At 47.1% G+C, this 26,360-nt stretch overlaps 1 protein-coding gene across 1 annotated transcript in view; it reads right to left on the bottom strand.

Annotated features, from left to right (window-relative positions):
- Nucleotides 1-26,360, bottom strand: part of LOC137302306 (zonadhesin-like) — a 155,229-nt gene that overhangs the window by 68,777 nt on the left and 60,092 nt on the right. The window contains exons 40-51 of the mRNA XM_067971946.1: nucleotides 24,980-25,052; nucleotides 23,108-23,142; nucleotides 21,399-21,569; nucleotides 20,162-20,424; nucleotides 18,011-18,095; nucleotides 16,468-16,626; nucleotides 14,290-14,454; nucleotides 13,558-13,652; nucleotides 12,581-12,659; nucleotides 8,417-10,066; nucleotides 4,402-4,518; nucleotides 1,371-1,495 (exon numbers count right to left, since the gene is read on the bottom strand). Of these exons, the coding sequence (XP_067828047.1) occupies nucleotides 1,371-1,495; nucleotides 4,402-4,518; nucleotides 8,417-10,066; nucleotides 12,581-12,659; nucleotides 13,558-13,652; nucleotides 14,290-14,454; nucleotides 16,468-16,626; nucleotides 18,011-18,095; nucleotides 20,162-20,424; nucleotides 21,399-21,569; nucleotides 23,108-23,142; nucleotides 24,980-25,052 (3,017 nt within the window). The remainder of the gene's footprint in view (nucleotides 1-1,370; nucleotides 1,496-4,401; nucleotides 4,519-8,416; nucleotides 10,067-12,580; nucleotides 12,660-13,557; nucleotides 13,653-14,289; nucleotides 14,455-16,467; nucleotides 16,627-18,010; nucleotides 18,096-20,161; nucleotides 20,425-21,398; nucleotides 21,570-23,107; nucleotides 23,143-24,979; nucleotides 25,053-26,360) is intronic.

A 26,360-nucleotide genomic window follows, 5' to 3' on the forward strand; every position in this document is an offset into this window, starting at 1 on the left:
ACCGAAGATTTTCCCGTCTGCACAGTTTGTTGTTATTACCAAACGGCTATAGCCCTTGCCCATTGAGCCATGAGGGGAGAAGGTAAAAGTTACTATAAGTGTGCTGAGAGACGAGGGACATGAGCCCCGGGCAGTGGAATAGCTTACCGTTTTTGCCACCCGTACAGTGTAGTGCCCCCTCTCCAACACCCCAACTTTGTTTTCCGTATTCATTCTCGGGATGTGGGCATCACTGGCAAGGCCAGCTTTTATTGCCCCATCCCTTGTTGCCATGCTTGGCCATTTACAAGGGCAGTTAAGAGTCAACCACATTGGCGTGGGAACTGGAGTCACGTTTCAGCCCAGACCAGGTAAGAGAGGGCAGGTCTCCTCCCCCAAAGGGCATTAACGAACCAGTTGGGTTTTTAGGACAATCCCACAGCTTCACGGTCACTTTTACTGACACCGGCTTTCTAAACTGAATTCAAATTCTCAAACTGGGTGGGATTTGATCTTGCAGTTTTCTGGATTATTAAGCCAGCAGAATAACCACTGCACCACTGCACCCTCAGAGTGTCTTTCTTTGAGTGAGAGTGCTAGACTAGGGGCCATTTTACGAGGCACACCCGTTTCGCAGCCGACCTGAGCCCGGGTTGGGTCTGTCCGCCCCCCCACTCCCATAAAGAGGAGAGAGGAGGGAGACCTTTGTCCCATCAGTCTGGGCCTGGTTTGAATTTAAGTCTCAGAGGTGCGTTGGCTGGGTGCCAATTGATTGTATTCCACCAGACCGATTCCTGGGATGGCAGGACTGACGTATGAGGAGAGATTGGGTCGACTAGGCCTATATTCACTCGAGTTTGGAAGAATGAGAGGTGATCTCATCGAAACATATAAAATTCTAACAAGGCTAGACAGACTAGATGCAGGGATGTTCCTGGTGGCTGGGGAGTCCAGAACCAGGGGTCACAGTCTCAGGATACGGGGTCTGCCATTTAGAACCGAGATGAGGAGAAATTTCTTCCCTCAGAGGGTGGTGAACCTGTGGAATTCTCTACCACAGAAGGCAGTGGAGGCCAAGTCATTAGATGTATTCAAGAAGGAGATAGATATATTTCTTAATGCTAAAGGGATCAAGGGATATGGGGAAAAAGCGGGAACAGGGTACTGAGTTAGACGATCAGCCATGATCGTTTTGAATGGCGGAGCAGGCCTGAAGGGCCGAATGGCCTACTCTTGCTCCTATTTTCTATGTTTTTATCTTTCTATGTCCCCAGACTACACTGTGTTTTTTAAAACACAGTTCAGCTTCTGTTAAATGTACACCCTGTTCAAGTAGTGATGAACCAGCGATAATCTCAGCGGCAGTGAATTGTAACGGCAAGAAGACGAACCAGAATTCTCCTGTTTTTCATCAGAGTGATGGTGATATCGTCAAAGGTGATGTAAAGTTTTCTCAGGTAAGTAGCTCCAGGCAGTCCCCTCTCCTCGTTCTTCCCTTCAATGCTGAACCAGGGTCCTGGAAAACACCAAATCACAATAAGGAGAAAGATGTACCAACTGGAGACAGAGTCAATACCAAGAGATCCACACACACACGAGAGACTGGACCATCAAAGACTCACACACACGCACACACCAGACCAGAGACTGGACCATCAAAGACTCACACACACGCACACACCAGACCAGAGACTGGACCATCAAAGATTCACACAAACACACACACCAAAGACTGGGCCATCAAATAGTCACACACATGTGCGAACACACACACATGTGCGCGTGCACACACACAGAGGCACACACACATGTGCGCGTGCGCACACACACACAGAGGCACACGCATGCATGTGCGCGCGCACACACAGGCACACACACATGTGCGCGTGCACACACACAGGCACACACACATGTGCGCGCACACACACACAGGCACACACACATGTGCGCGCACACACACAGGCACACAGGGACGTCAAAAAAGACATGAAAGAAAGGCTTGCATTATACAGTGCCTTTCACGACCTCAGGACGTCCCAAATCACTTCAGACAACGAAGTACTTTTGAAATATAGTCACTGTTGTAATATAGGAAACTGCGGCAGTCAATTTACGAACAGCAATGTGATAATGACCAAATAATCTGCTTTTGGTGTTGGTCGAGGGATAAATATTGGCCAGGAAATCAGGGAGAACTGGCCTACTCTTCTAAATAGTGGCTGTGGGATCTTTTACATCCACCTGAGAGAGTAGACGGGGCCCCAGTTTAATGTCTCATCTGAAAGACGGGACCTTTGACACTGCCGCGTTCCCTCAGTACTGCACTGGGAGCGTCAGCCTGGATTATGTCCCCAGAGTGGGGCTTCGAAACCACGCCCATCTGTCTCAAAGGCAAGAGGGCTACCAACTGAGCCACGGCTGACAGAATCTATTAGGGAGAGACACACAGACTGAATCACTGGATTATGATCATGTGCAGGAGCCCTGGCTGATTCCCCCCCCCCCAAGGCCCAAAGACGCTAAGGCCAATTGCAGTGCCCCCCTCCTGCTGTACTAGCTGCAGTCAGCACAGGCCAGATGCGCATTGCCTGTAAGCACTGAAGTTCCTCATAACCATTTCATTAATAATCTGTGTCTTCTCCATGTGCAGACACACTACTTACATTCCTGGGAAGGAACAATAAAAGTTTCTGTAGTAATAAAACTGTCATAAAAGGATCCTAAGGCTGTAAAAAGTGTAAAAAAAATAGAGACACCCAGCATTGTGTATTAGGAACATAATGCTGTTAATCCTGGTGTCAGCTGTGGCTCAGTTGGTAGCACTCACCCATCTTAAATCATAAGGCTATGGGTTCTGAGCCTCACTCCAGCACATGCCACCTCGGCCGATGCTCTCGATGCAGTACTGAGGGAGTGCCGCATTATTAGAAGGTGGTATCTTTCTGATGAGATGTTAAACTGAGCTGTTCAGGAGGATGTTAAAAGAGATCACACGGCATCTGTGCTGGGGCCCTTGCTGTTTGTGGTCTACATTAACGACTTGGATATGAATGTAAAAGGTATGATCAGTAAGTTCGCTGATGATACAAAAATTGGTAGGGTGGTAAATAGTGAGGAGGATAGCCTCAGTCTGCAGGACGATATAGATGGGTTGGTCAGATGGGCGGAACAGTGGCAAATGGAATTTAACCCGGAAAAGTGCGAGGTGATGCACTTTGGAGGGACTAACAAGGCAAGGGAATACACAATGAATGGGAGGACCCTAGGCAAGACAGAGGTTCAGAGGGATCTTGGTGTGCAAGTTCACAGATCCCTGAAGGCGGCGGAACAGGTAGATAAGGTGGTAAAGAAGGCATATGGGATACTTGCCTTTATTAGCCGAGGCATAGAATATAAGAGCAAGGAGGTTATGATGGAGCTGTATAAAACACTGATTAGGCCACAGCTGGAGTACTGTGTGCAGTTCTGGTCGCCGCACTACAGAAAGGATGTGATCGCTTTGGAGAGGGTGCAGAGGAGATTCACCAGGATGTTACCAGGGCTGGAGCGCTTCAGCTATGAAGAGAGACTGGGAAGATTGGGTTTGTTTTCCTTGGAGCAGAGGAGGCTGAGGGGGGACATGATTGAGGTGTACAAAATTATGAGGGGCATAGATAGGATGGATACTCAGGAGCTTTTTCCCTTCGTTGAGGGTTCTATAACAAGGGGACATAGATTCAAGGTAAAAGGCGGGAGGTTTAGAGGGGATTTGAGAAAGAACTTTTTCACCCAGAGGGTGGTTGGAGTCTGGAACTCACTGCCTGAGAGGGTTGTGGAGGCAGGAACCCTCACAACATTCAAGAAGCATTTGGATGAGCACTTGAAATGCCATAGCATACAAGGCTATGGACCAAATGCTGGAATATGGGATTAGATTAGACTGGGCTTGATGGCCGGCGCGGACACGATGGGCCGAAGGGCCTCTATCTGTGCTGTATAACTCTATGACTCTATGACTCTATGGCACTATTTGAAGAAAAGCAGTGGGGTGTGTCCTGGGCCAATATTTATCCCTCATCATTAAAACAGATTGTCTGGTCATTTATCACATTGCTGTTTGTGGGATCTTGCTGTGCACAAATCGGCTGCTGCATTTCCCCAAGCTACGACAGTGAGTACACTTCAAAAGTACTCAACTGGCTGTAAAGCACTTTGGGACATCCTGAGGTTGTTGCAAGGTGCTATATAAATGCAAGTCCTTTCTTTGTTAAAAGCAGAAAATATTAAATATAATCACAGGCCCATCAGCATCCGAAAAGAGGAAAAAAACAGGTTAATATTTCAGTGTAGCCCCTTCAGCAGAACTCTCGTTTATGGAGGCTGTGTGTTGCCAGCACTTCTTATTTCAGATTTTCAGTTTATTTTTCTTCCTACTGTACATACCTGTCTTATTCTGGCAGCTCCTGGCAAGGGTGTAGGTACAGGTGCCCAAGAAAATAAACTTCCTGCTGTCGAAAGTCAGGTAATGAGGATCTCCGGAGATGATGCACGACCCTTCCGCTGGGGGAAACAGTTTAAAGGTAAAGTTAAATTAGTTTTGTGCCTCTTAGTAACGAGCCTGTGAGTTATAAACACTGCTGCAAGTAGGAATAACAGGTCTTACTGTGACAGTGTTACCCACTGATTTCAATGTATGGATGTTAGTTACCCACTGATTTCAATGTATGGGTGTTAGTTACCCACTGATTTCAATGTATGGATGTTAGTTACCCACTGATTTCAATGTATGGGTGTTAGTTACCCACTGATTTCAATGTATGGGTGTTAGTTACCCACTGATTTCAATGTATGGATGTTAGTTACCCACTGATTTCAATGTATGGATGTTAGTTACCCACTGATTTCAATGTATGGATGTTAGTTACCCACTGATTGCAATGTACGGATGTTAGTTACCCACTGATTTCAATGTATGGGTGTTAGTTACCCACTGATTTCAATGTATGGGTGTTAGTTACCCACTGATTTCAATGTATGGATGTTAGTTACCCACTGATTTCAATGTATGGATGTTAGTTACCCACTGATTTCAATGTATGGGTGTTAGTTACCCACTGATTTCAATGTATGGATGTTAGTTACCCACTGATTTCAATGTATGGATGTTAGTTACCCACTGATTTCAATGTATGGGTGTTAGTTACCCACTGATTTCAATGTATGGATGTTAGTTACCCACTGATTTCAATGTATGGATGTTAGTTACCCACTGATTTCAATGTATGGATGTTAGTTACCCACTGATTTCAATGTATGGATGTTAGTTACCCACTGATTTCAATGTATGGATGTTAGTTACCCACTGATTGCAATGTACGGATGTTAGTTACCCACTGATTTCAATGTATGGGTGTTAGTTACCCACTGATTTCAATGTATGGGTGTTAGTTACCCACTGATTTCAATGTATGGATGTTAGTTACCCACTGATTTCAATGTATGGATGTTAGTTACCCACTGATTTCAATGTATGGGTGTTAGTTACCCACTGATTTCAATGTATGGGTGTTAGTTACCCACTGATTTCAATGTATGGATGTTAGTTACCCACTGATTTCAATGTATGGGTGTTAGTTACCCACTGATTTCAATGTATGGATGTTAGTTACCCACTGATTTCAATGTATGGATGTTAGTTACCCACTGATTTCAATGTATGGGTGTTAGTTACCCACTGATTTCAATGTATGGATGTTAGTTACCCACTGATTTCAATGTATGGATGTTAGTTACCCACTGATTTCAATGTATGGATGTTAGTTACCCACTGATTTCAATGTATGGGTGTTAGTTACCCACTGATTTCAATGTATGGGATTAGTTACCCACTGATTTCAATGTATGGATGTTAGTTACCCACTGATTTCAATGTATGGATGTTAGTTACCCACTGATTTCAATGTATGGATGTTAGTTACCCACTGATTTCAATGTATGGATGTTAGTTACCCACTGATTTCAATGTATGGATGTTAGTTACCCACTGATTGCAATGTACGGATGTTAGTTACCCACTGATTTCAATGTATGGGTGTTAGTTACCCACTGATTTCAATGTATGGGTGTTAGTTACCCACTGATTTCAATGTATGGATGTTAGTTACCCACTGATTTCAATGTATGGATGTTAGTTACCCACTGATTTCAATGTATGGGTGTTAGTTACCCACTGATTTCAATGTATGGATGTTAGTTACCCACTGATTTCAATGTATGGATGTTAGTTACCCACTGATTTCAATGTATGGGTGTTAGTTACCCACTGATTTCAATGTATGGATGTTAGTTACCCACTGATTTCAATGTATGGATGTTAGTTACCCACTGATTTCAATGTATGGATGTTAGTTACCCACTGATTTCAATGTATGGGTGTTAGTTACCCACTGATTTCAATGTATGGGATTAGTTACCCACTGATTTCAATGTATGGATGTTAGTTACCCACTGATTTCAATGTATGGATGTTAGTTACCCACTGATTTCAATGTATGGGTGTTAGTTACCCACTGATTTCAATGTATGGGATTAGTTACCCACTGATTTCAATGTATGGATGTTAGTTACCCACTGATTTCAATGTATGGATGTTAGTTACCCACTGATTTCAATGTATGGGTGTTAGTTACCCACTGATTTCAATGTATGGGTGTTAGTTACCCATCGATTTCAATGTATGGGAGTGTTTCAGGGATTATATCAAACCTGGGATCTCCAGCCCATGTTGCTCAGTATCTTAACCTGGTGATTTAAAATAGCCAAACATCAAAAGTTCAGAGCGAGTAATGCTCCCTGATTATTCTCCTCCACCTGCCCCCTTGGAATTCAATTGCACCCCTGAAGGGAGACTTGTGAATGGGCTGGTGAGATTGCTTCACAGAAGGCCCATAAGAGTTCTCAAACACTTTGGAAGGGCTGGAAGGTTTATCCTGACTGTTACCTGCTTATTATGGGTGATGGAAATGTCACATACCTGGTAAAGGAGGTGCTGTGGTGTCTGTAAAATGAAAAGAGTTGTAAATATTAATGACACTCAAATCACTGACCATTCAAATCACTGATCATTCAAATGACTGACCCAAATTACTGACCCAAATCACTGATCATTCAAATGACTGACCCAAATTACTGACCCAAATCACTGATCATTCAAATCACTGACCATTCAAATCACTGACCATTCAAATCACTGACCCAAATCACTGATCATTCAAATCACTGACCATTCAAATCACTGACCCAAATTACTGACCCAAATCACTGACCATTCAAATCACTGACCCAAATCACTGACCATTCAAATCACTGACCCAAATCACTGACCATTCAAATCACTGACCTAAATTACTGACCCAAATCACTGACCATTCAAATCACTGACCCAAATCACTGACCATTCAAATCACTGACCATTCAAATCACTGACCCAAATTACTGACCCAAATCACTGACCATTCAAATCACTGACCCAAATCAGTGACCATTCAAATCACTGACCATTCAAATCACTGACCCAAATTACTGACCCAAATCACTGATCATTCAAATCACTGACCATTCAAATCACTGACCCAAATTACTGACCATTCAAATCACTGACCATTCAAATCACTGACCCAAATCACTGACCCAAATTACTGACCCAAATCACTGATCATTCAAATCACTGACCATTCAAATCACTGACCCAAATTACTGACCCAAATCACTGATCATTCAAATCACTGACCCAAATCACTGACCATTCAAATCACTGACCCAAATCACTGACCATTCAAATCACTGACCCAAATTACTGACCCAAATTACTGACCCAAATCACTGATCATTCAAATCACTGACCCAAATCACTGACCATTCAAATCACTGACCCAAATTACTGACCCAAATTACTGACCCAAATCACTGACCATTCAAATCACTGACCATTCAAATCACTGACCCAAATCACTGATCATTCAAATCACTGACCCAAATCACTGACCATTCAAATCACTGACCCAAATCACTGACCATTCAAATCACTGACCCAAATTACTGACCCAAATCACTGACCATTCAAATTACTGACCCAAATTACTGATCCAAATCACTGACCATTCAAATTAATGACCATTCAAATTACTGATCATTCAAATCACTGACCTAAATCACTGACCATTCAAATCACTGACCCAAATCACTGACCCAAATTACTGACTATTCAAACCACTGACCATTCAAATCACTGACCATTCAAATTACTGATCATTCAAATCACTGACCTAAATCACTGACCATTCAAATCACTGACCCAAATCACCGATCATTCAAATCACTGACCTAAATCACTGACCCAAATCACTGACCATTCAAATTACTGACCACATAAATTAGTGATCTGCAGTTGTGTTCACACCTGTGGTTGATCCTGGAGTTGTGATCACACCTGTGGTTGATCTTGGAGTTGTGATCACATCTGTGGTTGATCCTGGAGTTGTGGTCACACCTGTGGTTGATCTTGGAGTTGTGATCACATCTGTGGTTGATCCTGGAGTTGTGATCACATCTGTGGTTGTTTTTGGAGTTGTGATCACATCTGTGGTTGTTTCTGGAGTTGTGGTCACACCTGTGGTTGTTTCTGGAGTTGTGGTCACATCTGTGGTTGATCCTGGAGTTGTGGACACATCTGTGGTTGATCCTGGAGTTGTGGTCACATCTGTGGTTGATCCTGGAGTTGTGATCACATCTGTGGTTGATCCTGGAGTTGTGATCACATCTGTGGTTGATCCTGGAGTTGTGATCACACCTGTGGTTGTTTCTGGAGTTGTGATCACACCTGTGGTTGATCCTGGAGTTGTGATCACACCTGTGGTTGATCCTGGAGTTGTGATCACATCTGTGGTTGATCCTGGAGTTGTGATCACATCTGTGGTTGATCCTGGAGTTGTGATCACATCTGTGGTTGATCCTGGAGTTGTGATCACATCTGTGGTTGATCCTGGAGTTGTGATCACATCTGTGGTTGATCCTGGAGTTGTGATCACACCTGTGGTTGTTTCTGGAGTTGTGATCACATCTGTGGTTGATCCTGGAGTTGTGATCACACCTGTGGTTGTTTCTGGAGTTGTGATCACACCTGTGGTTGATCCTGGAGTTGTGATCACATCTGTGGTTGATCCTGGAGTTGTGATCACATCTGTGGTTGATCCTGGAGTTGTGATCACATCTGTGGTTGATCCTGGAGTTGTGATCACATCTGTGGTTGATCCTGGAGTTGTGATCACACCTGTGGTTGTTTCTGGAGTTGTGATCACACCTGTGGTTGATCCTGGAGTTGTGATCACACCTGTGGTTGATCCTGGAGTTGTGATCACATCTGTGGTTGATCCTGGAGTTGTGGTCACATCTGTGGTTGTTTCTGGAGTTGTAGTCACATCTGTGGTTGATCCTGGAGTTGTGATCACATCTGTGGTTGATCCTGGAGTTGTGGTCACATCTGTGGTTGATCCTGGAGTTGTGATCACATCTGTGGTTGATCTTGGAGTTGTGGTCACATCTGTGGTTGATCCTGGAGTTGTGATCACATCTGTGGTTGTTTCTGGAGTTGTGGTCACATCTGTGGTTGATCCTGGAGTTGTGATCACATCTGTGGTTGATCCTGGAGTTGTGATCACATCTGTGGTTGATCTTGGAGTTGTGATCACACCTGTGGTTGATCTTGGAGTTGTGATCACATCTGTGGTTGTTTCTGGAGTTGTGTTCACACCTGTGGTTGATCTTGGAGTTGTGTTCACACCTGTGGTTGTTTCTGGAGTTGTGTTCACTCCTGTTGTTGTTTCTGGAGTTGTGATCCCACCTGTGGTTGTTTCTGGAGTTGTGTTCACACCTGTGGTTGTTTCTGGAGTTGTGTTCACACCTGTGGTTGTTTCTGGAGTTGTGTTCACACCTGTGGTTGTTTCTGGAGTTGTGATCCCACCTGTGGTTGTTTCTGGAGTTGTGTTCACACCTGTGGTTGTTTCTGGAGTTGTGATCCCACCGGTGGTTGATCCTGGAGTTGTGGTCACACCTGTATCAGTAATAGTAAGAGCTTTGATTAAATGTTCCGATTATTGGTTCTGATTTTGCTCACTGACTCACTGGCACTTGGAGAGTGGGGGCTGGTTGGCTTTATCACCACCAAGATTCATTTTCTGTTGCAGATTTAACATGGCATCAGTGGTTTACTGCTCCTTAACTAAAACATGGAACTATCTCAACTACTAGGAGGCAAATCACAGTGACATTAGCTATTTGGCCATTTTGTGGTCATGCAATGGTTTTGTTTCTGGAGTTGTTCAATTCTGTAAGTACAATTCCAGGTTTGAAACTGTCTCCAGATTATGCTTAAATTTTTATAGGTAATGTTACAGAATTATCAATGTAAAATGGTTTTCTAATCTTTAACTATGCATTAAATTCAGATTGGTCTTGATTACCTGTCTGTAATGTCACAGCTGATTGACTAGAGACATGAAGCTGTCCGAGCCCGCATGCAGCAAGACCTGGACAACATCCAGGCTTGGGCTCATAAGTGGCAAGTAACATTCGCGCCAGACAAGTGCCAGGCAATGACCATCTCCAACAAGGGAGAGTCTAACTACCTCCCCATGACATTCAACGGCATTACCATCGCCAAATCCCCCACCATCAACATCCTGGGGGGTCACCATTGACCAGAAACTTAACTGGACCAGCCACATAAATACTGTGGCAACAAGAGCAGGTCAGAGGCTGGGTATTCTGCGGCGAGTGACTCACCTCCTGACTCCCCAAAGCCTTTCCACCATCTACAAGGCACAAGTCAGGAGTGTGATGGAATACTCTCCACTTGCCTGGATGAGTGCAGCTCCAACAACACTCAAGAAGCTCGACACCATCCAGGACAAAGCAGCCTGCTTGATTGTCACCCCATCCACCACCCTAAACATTCACTCCCTTCACCACCGGCGCACCGTGGCTGCAGTGTGTACCATCCACAGGATGCACTGCAGCAACTCGCCAAGGCTTCTTCGACAGCACCTCCCAAACCCGCGACCTCTACCACCTAGAAGGACAAGAGCAGCAGGCACATGGGAACAACACCACCTGCACGTTCCCCTCCAAGTCACACACCATCCCGACTTGGAAATATATCGCCGTTCCTTCATCGTCGCTGGGTCAAAATCCTGGAACTCCCTTCCTAACAGCACTGTGGGAGAACCGTCACCACACGGACTGCAGTGGTTCAAGAAGGCGGCTCACCACCACCTTCTCAAGGGCAATTAGGGATGGGCAATAAATGTCAGCGACGCCCACATCCCATGAACGAATTAAAAAAAGAATGCGGGGGGGGTGGGGGGGGAGGAGAAAAAGGCACTGGCCTTGGATGTGATGTACAGACACAATTTCATTGAGTGATCATACTGGCCTTGGAGGGGGTGCAGCCCAGATTCACCAGAATGATACCGGGACTTGGAGGGTTAAATTATGAGGACAGGTTGCACAGACTAGGCTTGTATTCCCTTGAGTATAGAAGATTGAGGGATGATTTGATCGAGATATTTAGAAGGTGAAGAGGATTCAATAGGGCAGATAGAGAGAAACTATTTCCTCTGATGGGGGTAATCAAGAATGAGGGGGACGTAATCTTATAATTGGAGCCAGGCCATTCAAGAGAGCAATCAGGAAGCACTTTTACACACAAATAGGAGTGGGAATCTGGGAATCTCTTCCCCCCAAAAGGCTTTGGATACTGGGGCTTTGGAGTTTTCAAGACTGAGGGCGATAGATTTTTATTAGGTAAGAGTATTGCGAACAAATATTTTATTCAAAAACGATGTGAAGTGAGTTTTAGGTCTCCATCCTCCCCTTCTTCAATATTTGCAGCCACGCTACTGAAAGGCTCTACGTAAATGTACATCTTGCTCCTGTGCGGTTAGTCGATCTCGTGTTAGGGAAGGGACGGTTATCAGGAGTTCCCACTCCCGATGGCCACCCACTCACCCCCCCCCGCTGGAAGCGGATGCATCAGGGCATCGAGCAGGAACTGGGGATCGGGCTGGGCTGCGATGCCCCCCAAGTTCGAATAGCTCGCTGCCACTCACTGGGCAAGGCACCGGAGGTCAGCCACCCAGCCATCACTTGGAGCCGAACCCAAGCCGAGAGGCAGCACCGATTTTAAAAAAAAAAAGGGGAGTAGGGGGTGGGGAGACACACCGGCAAGAGAATGGGAGAATAAATAAATAGATCCAAATTGGAAACGTTCTTTAGTTCGAATTGCTGAAACGCTCTGGGGGCTATTTTAACCTAACCCGCCCGTCGGGAACCCCGGGGATCAGGCGAAAGGCAGTTTTAAACCCCGCCCGATTTTACTCTTTATTGAAGTGAGTGGAGGGTGTTATTGGACGTGGTGTAAAACCAGTGTTCCACTCGAACCCCTGGATTTCCCACACAGCGAGTTAGATTAAAATGACTCCCTTTGTTGAATTTTTCTGGACTTTTTATTTGGAGGAGCGGATTCCGGTGTCAACGATTGAGGTGTCGTTACTGAAGGCTTTCTTACCGGCGCAGGCGAGGATGCAGACTTTGTCCACTGCGATGTCGGAGGCCGCGGTCTCTCCTCGAACACCTTCTATCACAAACTGGAAACAGAAACGCATCGAATTAGATCACAACCCGCACGCGGCCCCAATTCCTCCTGACCTTTGACCCCCAGCAGCCCCCGACGCTCCAAGTGTCCCTGACCTTCGCTTCAAACCCAGGGATTGTGTCCAGAGACAGGATTCCAGCTTTTCCTTCTCCTGTTTCCCAAGGGGAGAGGAAATAAAGGAAAAAGGGAAAAAAAAAAAACCCAGAAGAACTTGCATTTATATAGCGCCTTTCATGACCTCAACGTGCTTCACAGCCAATAAAGTACTTGTTGTAATGTAAGGAAATGCTACAGCCAGTTTGCGCACAGCAAGCTCCCACAAACAGCAATGAGATAATGACCGGATCATCAGTTTTAGTGATGTTGGTCGAGGGATAAATATTGGCTCAGGATACCCTGCTTTCCTTCGAATAGTGGCCGTGGGATCTTTTACGTCCACCTGAGAGGGACAGACGAAAGGCGGCACCGCTGACAGTGCAGCTCTCCCTCGGTACTGCACTGGGAGCGTCAGCCTGGATTATCTGCTCAAGTCCCACGACCTTCTGACTCAGAGGCGAGATTGCTACCCACTGAGCCCCGGCTGACGCCTGATTAAAACCGGGAGGGCAGCGCGTGGGGTATCGAGGGCACAGGCTTCCGTCGCGGCGCATCGTAGAGCGGACAGCAAGCGCGACTGTATCCGGTTCTAGCCCTTAACAAAAAGGTCGCGCCGAGTTAGACAAACCACAGAAGGCAGAACGATCCTAAACTACATCGGTGAGCATGGGCTTATGTCCCAGCAATCAGGAGTGCTGCCTCGCAGCCTATCACAAGAACCTAGACACCATCACAAGCAGTCAACTCCGCCCCAGTTTCCCTTTACCAGCCCACAGAACCGTCGATCCGTTTACCTGAATCGGTGAGGCTCCACAGTAAACGGCCTCGGCTTTTCTCCATCGCTGCCCTTGGTTTCCGGCGATGTTAATTAACGGCCCTCCTAAAATTCCTAATGCAGTGAACAAGGTGGGAATCAAAGTTAGAGGGGAAGTTACCGCAGAATATCAGAAAGAGGTGGCACACGCGTGTAAGCATCCGTGTGTGAACGAGCTTGTTTTATCGCAAGCAGAGAGGATGCGTGGAAAATGTGTGTGAGTGTGTGTGCGTGTGCTTGCGTGTGTGTATGTGCATGTGCTTGCGTGTGTGTATATGTATGTGTGTGTGTGTATATGTATGTGCGTGTGTGTGTATGTATGTGCGTGTGTGTGTATGTATGTGCGTGTGTGTATGTATGTGCGTGTGTGTATGTATGTATATGTGTGCGTGTGCGTGTGTGTATGTATGTGTGTGCGTGTGTGTATGTATGCGTGTGCGTGTGTATGCGTGTGCGTGTGTGTATGTATGTGTGCACGTGTATGTATGTGTGTGCGTGTGTGTATGTATGCATGTGCGCGTGTGTGTATGTATGCGTGTGCGCGTATGTATGCGTGTGCGTATGTATGCGTGTGCGTGTGTGTGTATGTATGCGTGTGCCTGTGTGTGCCTGTGTGTATGTACGTGTATACGTGTGTGTGTATATGTTTTGCTGTTTCTTTCCCATAGCACACAGGGCCTAGTAGCGATGTGAATGGAAGGTTCCTACTTGCCTTGTTGCAGTGTGTAGACATTTATTGCCATTGTTTTTGCCGTCCCGTACAGGTAATAGTAGAAAGTCAGAGAAAGGCACTGGGGGGAGTTGACAGACGGACTCTTCAAATGGAACTTGTGTCCTGGTTTATTGTTCGCTGACTCAAGCAGCATGTAGTAACCAACTGTAAGAGGACGGATAGACTTCAGGCAGCGTCTGTTAAAGGGTTTCACACCTCTGCCCATTATTCTATTACTCTTCTAAGTCAGAAGGTTGTGGGTTCAAGCCCAACTCCAGAGACTTGAGCCCATAATCTAGGCTGACCCTCCCAGTGCAGCGCTGAGGGAGTGCTGCACTGTTGGAGGTGCCGTCTTTCAGGTGAGACGTTAAACCGAGGCCCCGTCTGCCCTCTCAGGTGGGCGTAAAAGATCCCATGGCATTATTCGAAGGAGAGCAGGGTGTCCTGGGCCAATATTTATGCCGTCAACCAACATCACTAAAACAGATTATCTGGTCGTTATCACATTGCTGTTTGTGGGATCTTGCTGTGCGCAAATTGGCTGCCGTGTTTGTTACATTATAACAGTGACTACGACTACACAGCATAAAAGTACTTCATTGGCTCTAAAGCACTTTGGGATGTCCTGAGGTCGTGAAAGGCATTGTATAAAAGCAAGTCTTTCTTTCTTTTATTGGCCCTGTGGATTTTTTGTCTGGTTTATTTAGTATTTCCCAGGTGATTACATGGATGTGGATGTGGGAGGCCTAATGGGCCAGCCGGTTCCTGCCCGTCAATTTTTTATATGTTTGTATATTCTTAACCTGGAGCACCGAGCTGGCAGTGACCGTGGAGGGGAACTGTCTTCTCAGGCTCCGAGTCAGCGGGGAGGCAGATGTAGAGCAGTGCCATCAGCTGCAAGGGACACCTGCGGCCACCGTGCAGCTTAGGGCGAGCGCATGCCGGGACGGTAATGGTCGGCCGTGCCTCAAACTTTGGTCCACCCCCTTGCTGCAATGCCGGCCCATGGGACTGGCACTGTAGAGCGGCACAGCGGGCGACCCTCCTCGAAAATACCTCGTGCGGCATCACCTCCACTTCACCGGCCCTTGAGCAGGGTGCTGGGCAGCTCCATGGCCTACTCCTTTGGGTTTTCCTTTCCTGCCCGTCACTCCTCGGTCCCCTCTCCCCTTCAGCCGTACACCTGAAATGATGCTGATGAACGGACCTGGTTAAATTGGATGTAAAGGGTGCACTTCCATTCGAGTCTGTCTAAAACTCACCGGAATTGGGGGGGGGTTTGGGGAAGAAATTGGTTAGGGCCTGTTTTCTGGGCTACCAATTTGACCTGGCGCACATTGAGAGGATAGTCAATGGCATGTAACACACTAAGGGAATAGGAGAAAATAACTCACAGACAGGGAACTCTGAATAAATCCTCTCCCTCACCAAGACCGCCTACTTCCACCCCCGTAACATCGCCCCGTCTCCGTCCCTGCCTCAGCTCATCTGCTGCTGAAACCCTCATCCATTCCTTTGTTACCTCCAGACTCGCTATTCCAATGCTCTCCTGGCCGGCCTCCCGTCTCCCACCCTCCGTAAACTTCAGCTCATCCAAAACTCTGCCGCCCCCGTATCCTAACTCTCGTTCACCCAGCACCCCCTGAGCTCGCTGACCTACATTGGCTCCCGGTCCGGGAACGCCTCGATTTTAAAATTCTCCCCTTCATGTTCAATTCCCTCCGTGGCCTCGCCCCCTCCCTATCTCCGTAACCACCTCCAGCCCTACAACCCTCCGAGATCTCTGCGCTCCTCCGATTCTGGCCTCTTGCGCATCCCTGATTTTAACTCCTCCACAATTGGCGGCCGTGCCTTCAGCTGTCCAGGCCAGAAGCTCTGGAATTCCCTCCCTAAACCTCTCCGCCTCTGTCTCCTCCTTTAAGATCCTGCTTAAAACCTACCTCTTTGACCAAGCTTTTGGTCACCTGATCCTAATATCTCCTTATGTGGCGTGGTGTCAAAATTGGTTTGATGTTAATCGCTGCTGTGAAGCACCTTGGGACGTTTCACTACTTTAATGGCGCTGTATAAATGCCAGTTGTTATTGTAAAGAAGTCAGAATGCTTTTGGTTAAACAAATTAAATGCTAAAAGAGAAGATTTGCCAACAGGGAGTAGGAGCAGAAGATGCATTTCTTACAGCCAGGCTTGGAGAAGTCGTCAGTGGGTCCAGTGTGGTCGGGGTCCGTGCTGGCTTTCGACTGTTTCCAGCCCTTGTCGTTTGCATCACCAAGATATGTCTCGCTGGTCCATCCACACAGATCCAACGCCACATCAAAATCACAACCGTGCATACAAGCTGTACAGAACAGTGCAATAAACACAGTAAGTCAATGCTGCTCTTGTTCTAACTGTGTGCAGAGTGAGTCTTTCGAATGCAGTGGGTCCATCGACAGCTAAATCCTTGATCCAACTACCGGACTCATGATCTGTCTCGCTAATAAACTCAGGGTCAGTCCCAGTAATAAACGCAGGGGCCGTCTCGCTAATAAACTCAGGGTCTGTCTCACTACCAGACTCCAGAGTCTGTCCCAGTGCCGAGCTCAGGGAGCTACAAGCCCGCATGTGTCCAGTGATGGGAATGCCGTAGCCCTGTGTGGCTTGCGCTGGGGGAAAGCCCATCGTTTGTTCTTGGGATCAGTGCCGACGCACTTGGTGAAGATGGTGCTTTCCCTGCTGCAACCCACCAGGCCAGAAGGTCTAATTTTAACTCATTTGTTCTCAGAATGTGGGCCACGATTATCGCCCGTCCCGAGTCGCCCTGGCATCTCCGAGACTTGTCAGGCCACTTTGGAGGGCGTTAGGAATCAACCACATAGTTGGGACCGGAGTCGCATGTAGGCCAGACCAGGTAAGGAGAGCGGTAACCTTCCTTAAGAACATAAGAACATAAGAAATAGGAGCAGGAGTAGGCCAATCGGCCCCTCGAGCCTGCTCCGCCATTCAATAAGATCATGGCTGATCTGATCCTAACCTCAAATCTAAATTCATGTCCAATTTCCTGCCCGCTCCCCGTAACCCCTAATTCCCTTTACTTCTAGGAAACTGTCTATTTCTGTTTTAAATTTATTTAATGATGTAGCTTCCACAGCTTCCTGGGGCAGCAAATTCCACAGACCTACTACCCTCTGAGTGAAGAAGTTTCTCCTCATCTCAGTTTTGAAAGAGCAGCCCCTTATTCTAAGATTATGCCCCCTAGTTCTAGTTTCACCCATCCTTGGGAACATCCTTACCGCATCCACCCGATCAAGCCCCTCCACAATCTTATATGTTTCAATAAGATCGCCTCTCATTCTTCTGAACTCCAATGAGTAGAGTCCCAATCTACTCAACCTCTCCTCATATGTCCGCCCCCTCATCCCCGGGATTAACCGAGTGAACCTTCTTTGTACTGCCTCGAGAGCAAGAATGTCTTTTCTTAAGGGCCTTTCCTGATACTAACCCACAAGCTACCAGATGTATTGAATGCAGTTATGAATTTGATCTCTTCCCCCTCCTCCCCCCACTTTGGGGTTGCCAACTCTGGTTGGATGTATTCCTGGAGATTTCATGACATGGAGTCCCGCCCCCCACCCCCACCCCCATTCTCTCGCCATTGGTCGTCCAACACGTCCACCCTCACGGTGCCAGTCAGTCAGTGCGAACGTGTAATACGTATGAGGCTTGTGTTTAATTTCACTCACAGAAGCAGGGCCCGGCCGTCACAGCAATGTTGTCCAGCGCAGTGTCACCTGCTTCAGTTAAACCTCGGACTGCTTCAAAAATAACCTATCGGCAAAAGAAACCACGAGGGTTATTAGCAGGAGAAAATTAAAAATTCTCAAATCCCTCCATGGCCTCGCCCCCCCCCTCCCTGTCTCTGTAGCCTCCTCCAGCTCCTACAACCCTCCGAGATCTCTGCGCTCCTCCAATTCTGGCCTCTTGCGCAACCCCGATTTTCTTCGCCCCACCATTGGCGGCCGTGCCTTCGGCTGCCTGGGCCCCAAGCTCTGGAATTCCCTCCCGAAACCTCTCCGCCTCTCTCTCCTCCTTTAAGACGCTCCTCAAAACCTACCTCTTTGACCAAGCTTTTGGTCACTTGTCCTAATATCGCCTTTTGTCTGATTAACGCTCCTGTGAAGCGGCTTGGGGACGTTTTACTACGTTAAAGGCGCTATATAAATGCACGTTGTTGTTGTTGTTGTTGTTGTTGTTGTTGTTGTTGTGGCTCGTGCTGGTCACAGAAATTAGGCCATTCCCACCCGGGCAGTAAACAGGAGCAGCCTACCCGAAGTGGGCCAGCCCCGAGATCGCCCCTGCTTCCTGTCCCGGGTTATTTAAGTGGCCTGCCGTTGGTGGGGGAGGGGGGGGGGGGCGGGGGCAGTCCAGAAACAGGCCAACTCCTGGCAGGGCCTAGTGCTGGTGGTAAGGGCCTGGGAATTCAGCCGCAGGCCTCTCCGGCCTGGGGGATTTGGAGCTTCAAGCTGCCGATGGAGACCGGCTGCGAGAGGGACCCAATTGAAGGGCAAACCTCTCGGAAGCTGCAAAGAAAGAGGCCATACTTTGCCAGTCTCATGCGCACAAATAAAGAATTTGCATTTATATAGCGCCTTTCACGACCTCAGGACATCCCAAAGCGCTTCACAGCCAACGAAGTACTTTTTTTTTGAAGTGTAGTCACTGTTTCATTGTAGGAAACGCCGCAGCTCATTTGCGCACAGCAAGATCCCACAAACAGCAATGAGATATTAGCCGGATAATCTGGGTTCTTTTAAGTCTTGGTTGAGGGATAGATATCGGGCCCAGGACACCAGGGGAGAACTCCCCCTGCCCTCCTTCGAAATAGTGGCCGTGGGATCTTTTACGTCCACCCGAGAGAGGCAGACGGGGCCCTCGGTTTAACGTCTCCAAAAATTATGAAAGGTGCAGATGAGGTTGAAGCTGTCTCAGTTGGAGGGTGAGCACAGGACTCGAGGAGACAAACTCACAAGCCTCAGGCAAAGGTAGAGGATAGAATGACGGCTTATTTCTCCCACAGGGTGGTGGACATGACGAGCAGACTGGAGAAGGGAATTAATTGGCGGGCACTTGCAAGGAAGAGTCGGTTTGATACTTGCTGAGAGAGGGCGGGCGGGGGGTTTAGAAGGTTTCGGAGGTGTTAATAACGCTGCTTGAGGTTTCGTTTCCAGCTGGATAATGAGCTTCCTGTTCATTAAGGTAGATTAATGAGGGGGTTGGATGTTTACGACGGAATCATTATACACGAGCTCTGAATGGAGTCGACTATTTGGGACGTTGCCTTTCCTCGCTCTGCACCTTCTTCCGCTCTGATATAAAATGCCTTAAGTACCGGTTCAAAGACCTTCAAAGGAAGAAAGAACTTGCATTTATATATCACCTTTCACGACCTCAGGACGTCCCAAATCACTTCACAGCCAACAAAGTACTTTTCGAAGTGGAGTCATTGTTGTAATGTGGGAAAGGCGGCAGCCAATTTGCGCACAGCAAGATCCCACAGACAGCAATGTGATAAAGACCAGAACATCTGTTTTTTTTTTTAAGTGAAGGGATAAATATTGGCCAGGTCCCTGAGGAGAACTCCCCTGCTCTTCTTTGAATAGTACCAGGGAATCCTTTACCTCCACCTGAGAGGGCCTCAGTTCAACACTTCATCCAAAAGACGGCACCTCTGACAATGCAGCACTCCACTGAAGTGTCAGCCTGGATTTTGTGCTTGTCTCTGGAGTGGGATTTGAACCCATGACCTTCTGACGCAAGAGGCAAGAGACAAGAGGGCTACCCACCGAGCCAAGGCTGACACTTAAACAAATTTGGTAATAAAAATGGTTCCTCACCCGAATGTCCTTGGCCGTCTGCACCGGGACGGTGACCCCTCCCGACAGCCAGGAGCGGCTCTGCGGCATCGTCCGGTTCCACAGCAGCGTCTCGCGCGGACCATCCCCGACCAGAACTTTGAGCATGGCTCCGTCATCACGCGCCCCGTACATGTGATACGAGAACTCAACGCACACGTCCCCGCTGACGTTCAGGGTCTGACTTTCCAGACGGACAAATTGCTTGGCGACAAAGTTACTGGTTTCCAAATAGATGTAGTAGCCTGTTGGGGAGACGAGATAATAACTGTTATAGAAATAGTTTGTTCCATCAACTCACTGAGATAAAAGTTGCGACATTGTTTAAAGCACAATGCCACTCCTGTGGACAGGGCCGGATTAGCCCATAGGCCCATCTCCAGGGGGCCTCGACCAAATATGGGACCCCCTGAGTAAAACCTCACTGCCCAAAACCGCTGGATCAGTGTAATATATTGTGATATGATTTGCTTTATTATCAATGCAGGGTGTAAACATTCTACCAGCCTATCCCTTCCTGTATTTTACCACACGTTTGTCTTTTAATGGATCGGCTCTGTTGTGCAGGGGTTGCAGAGGGAACCCCAAATGTTCTCAATCCAGCCGTGCTTGTAAGGTACAATATCACTTTCATAAGAGTCGTGTAGTGCAGCGTCACTAGATCACATGATACAGTATCACTGCAGTAAATGCCGTGTGGTACAATATCACTCAGTTGGTAAGTCATATGATACGGTATCACTGTAGTGTCATGTGATATGATGCCACTGGTGTCACGTGGTGCAATATTACCAGGTATTGCTGCAGGGAGGGTCACATGGTGCAATATCAGCAAATGTCACATGATGCAATATCAGCAAATGTCACATGGTGCAATATCAGCAAATGTCACATGATGTAATATCAGCAAATGTCTCATGGTGCAATATCAGCAAATATCACATGATGCAATATCAGCAAATGTCACATGGTGCAATATCAGCAAATGTCACATGGTGCAATATCAGCAAATGTCACATGGTGCAATATCAGCAAATGTCACATGATGTAATATCACTAAAAGTCACATGGTACAGTATTGCTCAAGGATATTGTGCTGATTCTATCCCTTGTGCCACTATAACTGAGAGGTGTATTGGTGCAGCCTGTGTGCAGTTTACTGTAACTCACATTGCTATCACTTCTCAGTACAGGCAGCGTTTACTTTTCACATTCTTACCCTTCTTCTGCCCCTCCTCCCATGGTGCGGGATAGTCACTGGAGGGTCCAGTATGTGCACTGGGCGTCTCCCCATTTGTTCTGATCCATTCTCCGTTGTCAGTGTCACATTTCTGAGTCCAGTCGCAGTAGGGCTTCAGGTTATCGTTAAAATCACAGCGGGTGATGTAATCTGCAGGCAGAGAAATATCATGACTAATCTCATTTCATAAAAGGAACAAGATCACAGCCTGAGTTTGCAGATTTCACCTGGTGGTGGAACGGGGGTGGGATCTATTCACCTCAGCGGGGAAATCAGCCAGGGATACAGCCCCGGATCTCTGCCCACTGACACCCCCCCTGCTGGGATGTGCGCATGTGTGGACATCAGGTGACAACAGGATGAGGCTCAGTGGTGACGCTATCCATGGTTCAATAGCCCACTGACGCTCATGGCCCAGTTTCACTGACAAAGCCCGGCAGCTTGGATAAAGTACTGGATTCAAAGCTTTCAGAAGAGAGAGGAAAATTGATGGTGGGTCCACTGGAGAACTGCAATTGCGGCATCCATTGGAACCCATTGATTAGATTCCAGCCTGTAACTCACTCCTGGGTATCTGTTATTCTATATATAAACCCCCCGAACCCCTCGATTAGATTCCAGCCTGTATCTCACTCCCAGGTATCTGTTATTCTATATATAAACCCCCCCGAACCCCTCGATTTGATTCCAGACTGTAACTCACTCCCAGGTATCTGTTGTTCTATATATAAACCCCCCCGAACCCCTCGATTAGATTCCAGCCTGTAACTCACTCCCAGGTATCTGTTATTCTATATATAAACCCCCCCGAACCCCTCGATTAGATTCCAGCCTGTAACTCACTCCCGGGTATCTGTTATTCTATATATAAACCCCCCGAACCCCTTGATTAGATTCCAGCCTGTAACTCACTCCCGGGTATCCGTTATTCTATCTATAAACCACCTAAAGCCAATTTGCACGCAGCAAGGTCCTACATACAGCAGTGTGATAATGACCAGATAATCTGTTTTAGTGATGTTAGTTGAGGGATAAATATTGGCCCAGGACACCGGGGAGAACTCCCTTGTTCTCCTTCGAAATAGTGCCAAGGTATTTTATACATCCACCTGAGAGGGCGAACGGGGCCTCAGTTTAACGTCTCAACCGAAAGACGGCACCTCCGACAGTGCAGCACTCCCTCAGTACTGCACTGGGAGTGTCAGCCTTCTGCAGAGTTAGTACTCAGGAATTGCTGGCTTGCAAGGCTTCTAGTTGTTGACCAGAACTGAAGGCTTAAATGCCCCAGAGTCTCGATCATGCAACTCATTGATACCTTGGATATTCGGCTGATTGTAACAATAATTGATTACTTCGAAATTGATTATAACTAATGACGGAGCTTGGTCGAGTGATAAATCATCAGTGATATTTATTTCGGATTTTGAACGGTCCTGAGTGACAACCTGGGAGGTTCAGCAAATGTGAGGCAGCTGTGCAGGGAAAGGATTGGAGTTGAGATATAGATCAGCCATGATCTAATGGAATGGGGGAACGGGCTTGAGGGGCTGAATGGCCTCCTCCTGTTCCTACGATTGGCTGCGGTGGAATGTGGTGGAAGGCGCTATGGCGTGGCCTGATCAGGAGGCCGCTGCGTTTGAGTTTGGAGGAGACACTCCCCCTATGTAGATCGAGTGAATGGACTGTACCTTTTACTATGTCACACTCCGGAAGCCATGGGGATCTGTGTGAAAACAGAAGAAAGAAATCAGCTGATCCTTCAATGGAACCTCAAGACCCAAGAAAATGGAGCAAACATCACCATCAACAACAGCGGCCTGCATTTATATAGCGCCTTTAACGTAGAAAGACATCCCCAAGGCGCTCCACAGGACCGTAATCGGACACAACATTAGCACTGACCCAAAGGAGCAGATATTAGGACTGGTGATCCAAAGCTTGATTAAAGAGGTAGTTTTAAGGAGGAGAGAGAGGCGGAGAGGCTCAGGGAAGGAATTCCAGAGCTTTGGGCCCAGTCGGCTGAAGGCACGGCCGCCAATGGTGGGGCGAAGGAAGTGGTGGATGCGCAAGAGGCCAGAATTGGAGGAGCGCAGAGATCTCGGAGGGTTGTAGGGCTGGAGGAGGTCGCAGAGATTGGGGCGGAGGGGCGAGGACATGGAGGGATTTGAACATGAGGATGAGGATTTTAAAATGGAGGCAATCGGGGACCGGGAGCCGATGTAGGTCAGCGAGAAACAGAGTCTGTTTTGTTAGTTCTGATGAAAGGTCATCGACCTGAACGTTAACTCTGTCTCGCTCTCTACAGATGCTGCCTGACCCGCTGAGCCCTTTCCAGCATTTTCTGTTTTTAGACCAGATAATCTGTTTATGACTGTGGGAGGAACATTGGCCAGGACGCCAGGAGAACTCCATGCTCTTCAAATAGTGTCGTGGGACCGTAAACTTCCACCTGCACCAGCAGGTAGGGGGCCTTACATCAACATCTCGTCTGAAAGACGACACCTCCGACAGTGCAGCACTCCCTCAGTACTGCACTGAAGTGCCAGCCTGGTTGAGTAGATTGAGCCAATACTAGACTTTAGAAGAATGAGAGGTGATCTCATTGAAACATATAAGATTATGAGGGGGCTTGACAGGGTAGATGCTGAGCAGATGCTTCCCATGGCTGGAGAGTCCAGAATTAGGGGGCATAGTCTCGGGATAAGGGGACGGCCATTTAAGACTGGGATGAGGAGGAATTTCTTCGCTCAGAGGGGCGTGAATTGTTGGAATTTTCTACCTCAGAGGGCTGTGGATGCTGAGTCATTGAGTATATCCAAGGCTGAGATCGATAGATTTTTGGACTCTCGGGGAATCGAGGGATATGGGGATCGGGCGGGAAAGTGGAGTTGAGGTCGAAGATCAGCCATGATCTTATTGAATGGCGGAGCAGGCTCGAGGGGCCGTATGTCCTACTCCTGCTCCTATTTCTTATGTTCTTATTGTGTGCTCAAATCTCTGGAGTGGAGTTTGAACCTATGATCTGTTGAAGATTGAGGAAAGGCTGAGAAAGAGAGACGTGTTCTCATTTGAGAATGGAAGATTGATAAAGAACATGAAAGGTGTCAATTGTGTGGGTGCAATCAGGCAATTAAACTTGAACTCTGATCAGAGGATTAGGGTGGGAAATGGGCAAGAGGAAGAAAAGTCAAGAATGAGCAAAGTCCATTGAAAGTCTAATCCAAGTGAGATATCAGAAAAATTACCACACAGGGAAGCAGACACATGGAAAAGTTTTCCAATGCTCTGCGGCTTAACTCTTTCACAGCAGGCTATTAAAGCCAAGGGCGGATAAGGATACCCCAGAAACACTTATATAGGCCCTGAATTTCCTGGGACGTTCTGCCGCCGCGGACCCCATTTAAGCGCTGCCACGCCCGCTGCAAAAATTAGGGCGGCAGAGAGTCCGTGGGATATTCAGGGCTTGTGGTTCCCCGCGGAACGGAAGCAGTTGGGGGTCGAGGGTCGAGGAATGCCGGCTGCAAGGTTGCATTGATCTCGAGGACTTTTCTCTTCGTTACCTTGTGGTAGACTCGTACAGTGTCGATGTGGGTCCAGACGTCGTTGAGCCAAGTGAAGACAACTCAATTGTACCTGAGGAAATTATTTCAAATATTACAACACTGGCAGTAACAACAGTTATATTTTTGAGACAAATCACTGCAAAACTATTTTCTATTTCTTTCAACACTTACAAATCAACCTGTTCCGCCCCCCTCATCCCCACCGTTCAGAAAATTACATAGAATTTACAGCTCAGAAACAGGCCATTCGGCCCAACTGGTCCATGCCGGTCGGTGTTAATGCTCCACACGAGCCTCTCACTCCCTACTTCAGCTCACCCTATCAGCATATCCTTCTATTCCTTTCTCCCTCATGTGTTTATCCAGCTTCCCCTTAAATGCATCCATGCCACTCGCCTCAACTCCTTGTGGGAGCGAGTTCCACATTCTCACCACTCTCTGAGTAAAGAAGTTTCTCCTGAATTCCCGATTGGATTTATTAGTGACTATCTTATATTTTCAGAAGGACATATTGGCCTTGGAGGGAGTGCAGCGTGGGTTTATTAGAATGATACCCGGACTTCAAGGGTTAAGTTACGAGGAGAGATTACACAAATTGGGGTTGTATTCTCCAGAGTTTCGAAGATTAAGGGGTGATCTGATCGAAGTTTATAAGATATTAAGGGGAACAGATAGGGTGGATAGAGAGAAACTATTTCCACTGGTTGGGGATTTTAGGAGTAGGGGGCACAGTCTAAAAATTAGAGCCAGACCTTTCAGGAGCGAGATTAGAAAACATTTCTACACACAAAGGGTGGTAGAAGTTTGGAACTCTCTTCCGCAAACAGCAATTGATACGAGCTCAATTGCTAAATTTAAATCTGAGATAGATAGCTTTTTGGCAACCAAAGGTATCAAGGGATATGGGCCAAAGGCAGGTATATGGAGTTAGATCACAGATCAGCCATGATCTTATCAAATGGTGGAGCAGGCACGAGGGGCTGAATGGCCTACTCCTGTTCTTATGTTCCTATGTTCCTATTTCTGACCCCTAGTTTTGGTCTCATCACAAGCTGAGTCGTCTACCCTATCGAACCCTTAAATAATTTTAAAGACCTCTATCAGGTCACCCCTCAGCCTTGTCTTTTGTCTGATTACGCCTCTGTGAAGTGCCTTGCAAGAGAAATCAATGCAATTTGCACTTTCCACCACCAGGGGAGCTCAATCTCTTAAAGGGCGGATGTTTCTTAGAAAGCTCTTAAAGGTAGCTGGTACATGTTATTTGCTGAAAATAACAGTCTACTGTCTGCATGGAGTCGGAACGGAGATCAGACATCGCACAGATAAAACACAGATGCAGATCCCGTCCCTATGTTTACACGCTGATGAGTTATGGTAA

The sequence above is a fragment of the Heptranchias perlo genome, chromosome 35 (genome assembly GCF_035084215.1).
Source record: "Heptranchias perlo isolate sHepPer1 chromosome 35, sHepPer1.hap1, whole genome shotgun sequence".
NCBI lineage: Eukaryota > Metazoa > Chordata > Chondrichthyes > Hexanchiformes > Hexanchidae > Heptranchias > Heptranchias perlo.